The sequence below is a fragment of the Pterocles gutturalis genome, unplaced genomic scaffold (genome assembly GCF_000699245.1).
Source record: "Pterocles gutturalis isolate BGI_N339 unplaced genomic scaffold, ASM69924v1 scaffold48793, whole genome shotgun sequence".
Taxonomy (NCBI): Eukaryota; Metazoa; Chordata; class Aves; order Pterocliformes; family Pteroclidae; genus Pterocles; species Pterocles gutturalis.
In genome coordinates this window covers 14,035-24,954 of record NW_010122297.1, presented here as the reverse complement: position 1 = coordinate 24,954, position 10,920 = coordinate 14,035, and the positions used below count along the sequence as shown (strand labels likewise).

Here is a 10,920-nt window from a genome sequence, read left to right as displayed (position 1 = left end):
GGGAGCTGCCGTGCGCGGGGAGGCCGTGGCGCAGGCAGCCCGTCCGGGGCCGCCCGCCCTCTCCCTGTCTGAAGGGGGGCTGCTGTGCCCGAAGCTGTCCGGTGCCCGCTTCTCGGGTGCCGCGGTTAGCAGGCTCCTCGGTCCGGCTGAACAGGAGCTGGTGGCATGCTGAAGGTTGGGAGTGTCGGGCAGAGGTGCAGGGTCGCGGTTGTTCCTCCGGCTGTGCCGCAGAGACGGGCGCTCCCGGCAGAAGAGCAAGACAGACAGCTGGGGTGGTTACCTCTTAAACTCTCTAGCGTGAAATGTCAGAGGTCACACGGAGGTACTCTGCTCCTGGCATGTCTAGAAGCTTTTAGAGGTTAGTCTTGTCATGTGCAACTTCACACACGTTGGCAGCAACCTTTCAGAAGCTTGAAAATAGTGGTTTGAGCTAATTTGCAAATAATACTTTCCCCACTTAATGTTGTCTCAAGTTAATATAGTTTTCTGTTTGTGTTCTTTTTGGTGCCTCAGTATAATTTCATCAGCGTGCTGCAATCAAGCATCTTGTCACAGATGAAGAAAGGAAATGTGGGTCAGTGCACAAACTGTTAATTTGCAGCCGAACAAAAAGATGGAAAACGTGCATACAGGCAGTGCACTAAGCTGTAGGCGCATACTGCCATGTTGAATAAACTGACTAAATGCTGCTTAGTCTGCGGGTATATTTGCATTTTGCCATTGCAGATATGATTCTTGGAGGCACTCTGAGTCCTTTGATCCTGTCTCAAGCAGACGATAAATGTGCATCGTGTTTATTAATCATTGCCTGCTAAGACGATAAACCCACTCCCTGGTGATCATGCATTGGGTGGGAGAAAATTGTCATGCGATACATTACTTTCCCAAGTCATGTCCTGTTGTGCTAGGGTTATTTTTTTTGTTCAGGTCTTTTGTTCCAGCACCTCTGCTTTAGGGTAGAAACAATCTTCAGAATCAAACACATGGGGACTGTTGCACAAAGTCCAGCCGAAACACCTAGAAGTTGTCCAGCTGTCCAGGTCCTTACTGGACAGCTGTTGCCCTGTGGTTTGCAGTTCTTGGGACTGCTCGGAGGGAGGCAGGAAAGATCCTTCTCTGGCTGAGTGGCCCCTCTGCTGGCATTGCGGGAAAGGAACCAGCTGGGAGCACAGCATTTACCCTCCTCAGGTGGGCACGCAGGCCTCCCACCCCAGCAGGTTCTTTAGTGGGAAAGACGTCCAGAGCATCTGTGAGTCATCCTTCATGATTAGAGCAGAGGTGGGACTCCCTAAGACTTGAGGGCTGAAGTTCGATGGATGTTGTTAGTATTAACTGTAACTAAATGCTCTTTTTTTCTCTGTATGTACACACAGATATATATACACATGTATGTGTCTGCACATATGTCTGTATAGACATAATGGTAGAGCATTCTGCTGTAAGCAGTATTTCATCCCTCCCTTTTGCAGTCCTTGTCTGGATGCAGTAGCATGCTTTGCTTGCTAAACAGTGCCTGGGTTACTGTAAATAGTCTTGTTAGAAGTGTTTTTCTTCCATTCAGTATGCTGTAAGGTAAAAATCTTGTTGAATTTCATATGCAGTCATTCATATTGCTTGTTCACTTAAAATAAATCATTACAGCTCCTTCTACCCTGTATTAGTTTGTGTGGTGTGTATATATGGCTTTCTCATCCTACTGCCTCCTTTGCAAATACGGTAAAGCACATGGGAACTTCACTAGTAAAACTTGAAAATCCTAAACTCTTTCAGTTACGAAACATGAACTTACTGTTTTCTGCACTTTGATTCTATGATCATGCTTTACCTCTGCCATAGGAATTTTTAGCTAATGGCATAGTTTATGTAGACTTGCAAAAATCCTTTGTCAGTTAATGGCTTTTGAAAATGCTACAGCTTCCAAAAAATTCTCATAGATAGATAGTTTATGTGAAAGACAAGTAGGCTTTATTAGTTTATGATCTCTCAGGTTTTTTTCTGAACTTTAGATCTAGGTCTTTCCATGAAAGGAAATATATGTACTTGTTTCATATTTACTCTTCATAATTAAGATGCAAGCTAAAGTGTAGATCAGGTTCCAAATTTTGAACTACTTTGTGCGTGGTACATCTGAGAAATCTGTGTCCTTCTGCTTTTGTATTGTTTTCATCAATGCTGATTGCTGCTACTTCACTATATACATCATCTTAAAACTAACGTAATTAGTTTTCTAGTTGCCATTCAATCACTTTTTAGGTCATGTGCTGCAGATCAGAGGACAGAGTAGACAGTATATGTAGGGCAATCAAGATCAAGCAGCTGAAGTAATGAATGTAACTGCATCTCTGTAGTCTTCTTGACAGGCCATCTTCAGAATCTTTTTTGTTTTAGGATTCTTATAGTCATTATTGATGGTATTTTATTGTCTTTGTGCACAGGCTTGTGATCCAATAATAATTTATGGTAATTTTGTCTCTTTTTCAGAAAAAAAATAACATCTGGCTGGATGCTATTAATTTATTTTCTGAGAAATTAAATTGCACTTTGGGCATCTGCATCTTTGGCATTTCCTTACAGTTTGTGATTGTATTTTGCCAAGTTCTGATGCTGTATAAAGCTATAGGCAACCATGTTTGTTCCCAGATGGGCCATTTGCGACATGTGTGACTTAGGCTAACTTTATTTCCCAGATCGCCACATTTATGGAGAAATTTAGAGACTCTAGAATTTGGTCTACTGCTAGTGTTTGTAGAAGTTACCAGTTTCTGAATCTGTTGATTATGAATTTTTAAGTAAAAGTATTAATGTTTGGCCAATTTTTATGCTATCTTGAGGTGCTACAGTCTCCCCCTCTAGCCTATGTACATATGTAGATATAGGTATATAGTAGAGGAGAGAGAATTAAAAGGTTTTGTGCTTATCTGTAAGACTTTTTCATTGTTATCCAATTAAAATGTATTAATTGACTTGTTAGGCTATTAACCTCTTCATGTTTTTCCACTCAGCTTTTTCTGAATGGCAGTGTCCTTCTGGTGTATCTCCAGTTTTCCTTTTCTTCAGCCTGGGCAACTACAGGACTAGAGGAAAAGAGAGATAATCTCTCTCTCTCTCTCTCTTTTACTGGTTTTGTTTTCTTGCAGCACTGAACAGTAAGCAGAGGCATTTGTCCAGCAGGTTACGTTCCTTTACTGTTTTTGCAGTTTCCCTGGAGTTGCAGATATTTTGGGTGATGTCCCCAACACAAGACTCTTGATGATACTTCCCTTTGTATTGTTTCTCTGAGCTGCTTCTGTGGATGAAGTCACTGACAGTAACTTCTACTGTGGGATTTTTTCCCCCCTCAGAATTCTTGTGTTTCAGTAAGTGTACTGTCCTTCTCGTTGTAACACTAGATAGTGGAGTAATACTGGCTGGACAGAGGATACTGAGGAGCTGGTACTGAGGTTTCTGGTGCTGTGCCCTGAATACAGCAAGGAATTTGGGGTTTCCCTGTGCCGAGAGAGGAGTTGTATGGGAGATGCTAAAAAGTTACTAGATCTCTGTACCACATCTCTGTACCACACAGAAATAAAAGACTAGTCTTTGGCTATACAGGTGTAGGAAAGAAACAAACCTCTGATGAAGAAAAGAAGAAAAGTGGTAAGGATGGGAGGATAATGCTCTGAATGAAAAATGTGTAAGCAAAGACAGATAGGATAAATGGAAACAAACATGGCATCCTCACAGACAAGTTGTTTTTCTATGGTGTGTGGGTTCCCCCCTACCTCCTACTGCCATCCTATTCCTGTTTCTTTCAAGATGTTGAGCTTATAGTTTTACTTCCAGCTGAGGAGGACTGGGAATGATTCCAGTGTTAGCTACAGGCAGCGTTTTTTCCTCCCTCACGCCTCTCTCTCAAGTAAAGTGTACATGCAGCCTTAGAGTAAAGCTGCATACAACAGTTGCCCTTTAGGATTAGTGTTGTTGCAAAGACAGCCTTATTTATTAATTGAACTTAATTGGTGTTTTCTGACTTGCATGCTGTATGAATGGAATGTTACTGAGAAACTTTTCCATGGAAGAGACAAATTACTTTATAGTAAAGCCAGTTATCTAAAGTAAGGACTTTTATTTATGTGGAACTGAGAAAATGTTGAACAGGTTCTCACTCTAATGATTTCTGACTAATCTGCCTTGTTAATTACGGGAATGTAAGTGTGTGCAAGATGCTATTTATTTTCTTCTTCGTACGAATACAGAATAAATAACCAGTTATGCTTTTTTTTTTTTTTTGGTGTTGCAAATTTTAGAAATTCCAAATCTTTATGTATGATGGAAGAAGACATTACTGTTCTAAGGCAGCTGCTTAGCAACACTGCTTTGCTGTTTCGCAAGCAGCCAGCTCTTCCCACACACTGCAGTGAAATGTACGTCATTTCATGGTGACTTGCATTCCAGCTTTTCTTTTGAGTTAGTCTTAGGTCTCAAAGAAAATGAAATAATGAGAGTTGGAAGGAATAACAGGAACCTTTGGTGTCTTAACTGAACTTTTTTATAATAGGATGATTAATGCTTTAATATCCTTCTACAGTAAGCATGTTCCAGAAGTTCTGGCTAAAAAAGCTTGGGTGAAGCCCAAGAACTAATTCAAACCACTTGGGGAAACCCCGCTGAAGGTCCCCCCTCAGTTGGGTCCCAGCATTTGATGTACAGCTTCTCTATAAATGTGTGTATGGTCATATTACCTCTTGCTCCTCCACTGCCCAAACTTAAGAATTTTCAGTAGCAGGAGAGGTTGCATTTGGTAAGAATGGGTGCTGGAAAAAAGCAGTGAAAGCAGAATTGATCAAGCTATCTCTATACATGAACAGAGATACAGGAATCTGAGGAAATAAACACAGGAATCCTAATTTCAAGTTTGAAATTGAAGTCACCAAACCCCTCTACTTACTGTCAACTGTTGAACACTGTTGCTGTACTTAGAGTTTTAATGCAGATTACAAAAGCCTGTCTCTCGATTCTTGTGAGTGAAGCATAGATAAGGTGATAGAAAGACCCTTTATGTTTTTTCATGTACTGTCGTGGGGTCTTAAGATAGATTTAAATTATTTTTTTTTCGGCCAGGCTGAAATGGAATATTCTAATACTAGTTTTTAAATCTTTTTTCAGTCACATAACAGTGAAATAAAACAATCTTACAAATTTTTCCATTCTAAGCATTTCATTAAAAACATTTAAACATAAAGCTAAGATTTCAAAGTGATATACTGGTCTGAATTGTCGATTGTTCATATAGAGATATATTACTGAAAACAAGCATTGAATAATCAGCCATTGCAAATCCTCTAAGATAAGGATAAAAAACATATAATTAAGTATGATTTTTTTTTTTCTTGTGGATTCACTTGTACTAGGAGCAAACCAGCTTTTTAAGAGATTGGCGTAGGAGTTAGTCTTGTGACTTGAAAGTTGAGGGCAGTCTGTGCTGTAAATTCAGGCTTTTAACAGGCAGTGAGGTGGGGGTATCCAACAAAATTAACTTAACTGGACCATGGTGGATGTGCTGCTTTAGGACAGTGTTCTGCATATGGAGAATAAACTTTTCATCATACTTGGAACAGACCAAGCTTTTTCTATTATGTACTTTGTGACCTAGGCATTATTGTGTTCCCAGACCTGATAGGTAAAATTAACAAATGACGATTTTCACAAGACAAGAATAGGAAATAGTATAAGAAAAAACCTGACTCTTTTACAGGAAATGGTCTTTAATGTTTCCTTTCACAACTATCATCACTGCAGGTGGAACTAAAGTGGAATGAGTCTCTTTAAAAAGATGAAAGCATGGGTTTCTGCAATGTAACAAGTAGACTGTGTAATTTTTTTGTGTGTTTGAAAAAGCAATTTAGTACAAGGCTTCATATCCAAATTGGTAGAAGTGATTTATTCAACTAAAATATCCTTTCAGAAGAGGTCAAGATAGCATTGCAGAGCCATATTAACTGAAATGTATTTCTTTGTTAAAATTATGCCATACCAAAAATATTTTCCACTACTCTGTTGTTTGGTAAACTAAAATAGGATGTTACCTGTGATTTCATGAATCATCAACTTTGGGAATTGGCATTAATTTCCTTTGTTGTGACAAATGATACTGCTGCGAGAGAGGTCTCAAGAATACTAAGTACTTCCAAGTTGTTAGTCACTGAATCTTAATAATGGTGGGGAAAACTAGTGATTATAAAATAGCTATGTGACTTATCTTGTTTAAAATCTAACTTTGAAGCTTTTTCAATTTATGAATGTAAAAGACTTAAGGAACTAATAAAATAAGCTCTGGTTATATTCCTATTGGAAAAAGCTGATTACTTTCTACCAGTAGCTAAGTATGCTTAGGGATAGAAAGAGTTCCTGAAGAAATTGGTATACTGAGGTCACAGATTGCTTCTTGAATTGTTCATCTGAAAAAGGAGATAGTAATGTTTTAGAGATATGGGACTTCCTCCTTGTCCTGTTTGCTCAGTATCATTAAAACACACTGAATTATTAAATTAACCTCGTATTGAGTAACATGGATGTTAACATTTGCTTTTTACTTCTGTGAGTCTGAATATGTCTAGAAAACCATAAGGTGCTTGCTGTTACAGTTGCCTTTGCTAAATCCTCTTCTTTCCACGTGACATGTAATCTTCTGTTGTCATTTTCAAATCATATATTGCTTGTCTTCAGTCATGTATTTTGCAGTGCAAGGATGTTTAGATGTTGGTATAGCGGTGCTCTCTATCCGGTGTGAGGCTTTGTGATGTTTTCTTAGCTTGTGTTATATTTGCCATAGAAAGGCTGAGTAGCACCAGGGTGTTAATTAGGCTTTTTGCAATGTGTTAATTAAATTTTATAAATGCATGTTGAGTAGATCCAGTAGAACCGGTTTTTGAAGTAAAATATAAACACTGTGCACTCATACTTCCTCCATAAACAAATGATTGTGATTCATGTTGCAGTATTTCATGAACTGTACAGTTCTTTCCTGGTTAGTTGTCTGTTCAATGAGCACAGGGGTTGGCTTGCACACTCTCTATTTCATACATGTAACAGGCACTAAAATGATGTCAAAAATAGTTTGTTATTTTTGTTTGTTCTTTGAAGATCCCTTGTAAGGTGATACTGAGATTCTCAAGAGCAAATTTGTTAAACACAAGGGTGGAGTTGATAAAATTCTACTGGTCTGAGGCAGAAATGCCTATTTTCATATTTGGCACCTGTGTCCCATAGTTGATGACAATCTATATTTACATACTGCAAAAGTAAATGAGTTATTGTAGTAGCTGTTGCTGTTTCTTGCTTTGACAGGAATGAGGCAGCTCTCCACATCTGAGGTCAGTCACAGACTATACACACAAGCACAGAGTGTTGCATGCACAGCTTCTGCTGCAGCTGCCATTTTGTTATCTCAAAAGGAGTGTGTTCAAACCTCCTTCTCTTTTTTTTGTTCCTGCATGCTTACACTTTACAGTATTAACTGATAAGTTGGGAAGGAGCATTTCCATTCATTTTTCGGTATCGGTGTTCCACCAGTTTTTCATTTGAGCTGCATATGCACTGTAAGATTTTCCCTAGGTCCTGTTTCATACAGAGCATCCACGAGAACTCTTCTGTGTCATACTCTGTTTTGTAAGAAGAGCTCAGAGGGCCCCATGTAAGATGGTCAGTGTTGTGACAAGTATCATACAAATGGAAGTCAAGGCAGGGAAAGGGTATCGTGGGATTGAGGAAAGTGGCTGTGGTACCTACCTGTCTCCCGCTGAAAGTATCCATTTCTCCATTGTAGAGCTGGGACACGGAATAGCCTAGAGAGCTGTCCACCACTCGTGTTAGCCAGAAAAGGTCACCCAGGCCGTGAGGGAGCAGATCCTACTGACGCACCAGCTCTGGGAGGAAGGGAGCTGAAGTTCTGCATTTGCAGTGTGATGTGGCTGGCCTGGTGGTCTATGAACACGTCCTGCATTTCATTGAACACTATATATGAATTTGATACTCTTAACAGGCAGTATAACAGCTGGATGAGCTCTCTTGCATAGTAATAGTATTATTTTAAAGCATGTGCCAGATGTAGAGGCTTATTGCCCACAGGCACTGGTCTGTACAGCTGCTAATATCAGCTTTCTACTCTCTTGTTCTGTCTGTAGCAGGATTTTTCTCCTTCTTACTTCCTCAGATGTGATCCACCTCAGCAAACTCTGGTTCCTTTGCCCTCTGAGGGCCTGTCATCATGCTGACGGTCCCAGTTAAGCAACAGCTACATCTGTTTACCTTCCCTTGCCATAATCTCTGGGTTTACTCCTGTGCTGTGTCCTATCCATAGAAGTCTCCCATGAGCTGATCAGAAAAATCACTCACTGCTACTGGGACGTTTGTAACCAATCTGCAAGCTGTTGGGTGGACCATGAGGTTAACAGGAGGTGGATGCTTGTTAGAGGTTTCAAATTAAAATGCTGACAAGCTGGAGCTGCTGCATTGCACCTGTTGCGTTGCTCATGCTGCTGCTGTTGCAGCTGCTGCCTCTATCCCTCCTGTGTTCCTCAATGCAAAGTCTGCATCTCTTTAGGAGCTGAGGTTCTGGAGAACTTAACTGTGAGCTCACAGTTCTTTGGAACAGCAAATTGTCTTCCCTGTCATATAAAAACTACCAATGGTATTGTGCCCATCAGGGCCTTGGTGCGTTAGTGCTATAGATAAATAGTGAACCAAATATATGGTAAGGGAATCCAGATGATGTAAAGTTTCTGCTGCTTACTATGGCAGATTCAGGATTTTCTGCTGGAGTCAGTTTTGGGACATCATGAAAGAACGAACCATTTACATTTACACTTTAGAGTGTCTTGCGCTAATGAATGAGGGTTTCTTTAATCATATTGTTCTCACTACAGTGCTTAAGCAAAAATAATTTCAGAAGCATTTTGTAGTTAAATGTTTATCTAGTCTCTGTTTCTTACACTAGCCTAAAAATTTCTCAGGGTTTCTAGCACCACCTGTGTTCCTCAGGAAAGATTAAGTATACTAGCATAGAGAAAACTGTAGCATGTTTTATAGATGTATTTTGAACCTGCTTGCCATCAAACTTGTCTGTATTAATTTTCCCACCTGGGACAGCAATGCTAACAAACATCAGCTTTTTTTAAACACCTCTAAAGGCTGTCAGATCTTCTTTTGGTGAGTGATGTACATATATGTAAAAACCACACTCCCTGCCCAACATGGTGGAGGTCGAAATAGAACAAGAAACAAAACAAAAGGGGTGGGGAAGAGAGGACAAACATGTCTATTTTTAGACAAGAATCAATAGATGGGTTTGGTATATTTTTCAGGATTAGGTTTGTGATTGCTTTTTGTTGTTTTGTTTGTTTCTTTCTTTCTTTTACAGGTATGTAGTTTTGACCTGAAATGTGCCTTTGTTTAGAACCAGTTCACTGCCCTCAAAGCAGTGAGGTGTCCAGACAAAAAGAAATTTCATCTAGGCCTTCTTTTGAGGAAAGCGTAACAGAAAAGTACCAGAGTCATGCTGAATGTCAGTTAGGATCATCATGCTCAGGAAAGAGGGCTAACATGAAACTGGGGTGTGTAAGCAGAATGTTGGCTGCAAGATGTGAAAGGTCTTGTTAGTGCAAATAAACCATTAGCTAGAGTAATGTGTCTAGTTCTCAATACTGCAGGTCATAAAGAATTAGGGAGTCCAGAAGATCCAGAGGGGAGTGGTAAGAAGGATCAGACTCCTGGAAAGAATGCAGGAAAGGGCTGGATAAGTGGATTTTGTTTGTTCTAGAAAAGAAGACTGAAGGGACACATCAAAGTTGCTATATACAGGAGAGGAACAAACTTTTCTATATCTGTTGTGACTGGGAGAGAGAGTACTGACTTTAAATTGTGTCAGAGGAAATCTAGATCAGTTATTAAGAAAAGTGTTCCTTTCTAATAGTAAGTGTAGTCAAGCACTAGAATAGATTGCTAAGGGAGGTTGTGGAGTCTCCAGCATTAACAATCTTTTTTAAAACAATAGTTTGGAGAAGTAGTGACTCTTATTATTGATTCAGCCTTGGAAGAAGAAAGGATTGGTGTCTTCCGAAGGTTCCCTCTCCATCTCTTTTCTAGACGTCTTAAAAAAAAAAAAAAAAAAAAAAAAGGTGTTAAAGTAATGCAGGGATATCCTGGAAAAATAGCAAGAATTTACAGCGCAGCTTTGCAAAAGCATACTGGTTTACATCCATTCCAATTTTCTTTCACATTTGAAATATTTTCATAGTTTAAGTCGCGTAAAATGTATTGTGAGTTGAACTCTTGAACTGTGCGTTATCCCTGATTTTTTTGTAACCACTTTATTAGGAGGATGGTATGTATAAAAAGAAACTTGTATTAAAAAAAAAAAAAAAGCGCCTGCATTCAAGGAACTATGAATTTTGTAATTTCTCCAGAAGTTCAAAAACATCTTTGATGTTTTTATATCTTAAACTGAAACAGTATCACTTTGGTGGCAGCCCAGACCATCATATGTGAGTTACAGGTTTATAAATATGAAAATAATTTGGGATTTCAAAAAAGCACTACGTTTATTTTAAGTGGCAAAGTTATTACAATCCAAATCTGTCATTGGCTGGAAAAGCTAACAAAGGCTGAAAAATGCATTTCAAATAAAAACCTTATCCATCTGGTATTGTTTATGTCTTGCAACTGCATTGTACTGGTCATCACTTAGTCCACATGATCTACATATGATTGTTCAGGGTTTTTTTTGTCTTGATTTATAGATGACTTTGATGAGCTTGTGGTGAGTAACAGTGACGTTGTGCTCAAAAATATCGCTGAAGATTTGCGGAATTGTTTACCCATCGAAGCAATGTTTAATTCAGAACATCAAGCTATTCAGAAAGTAAGCTAATTGTTATGGTCTCC

General features: G+C 39.2%; 1 protein-coding gene across 1 annotated transcript in view; it reads left to right on the top strand.

Moving 5' to 3' along the window:
• The first annotated feature begins 165 nt into the window (after positions 1-165).
• The window catches only part of LOC104464691, a 22,755-nt gene continuing 12,000 nt past the window's right edge, over positions 166-10,920 (top strand). The window contains exons 1-2 of the mRNA XM_010077475.1: positions 166-358; positions 10,776-10,897. Of these exons, the coding sequence (XP_010075777.1) occupies positions 166-358; positions 10,776-10,897 (315 nt within the window). The remainder of the gene's footprint in view (positions 359-10,775; positions 10,898-10,920) is intronic.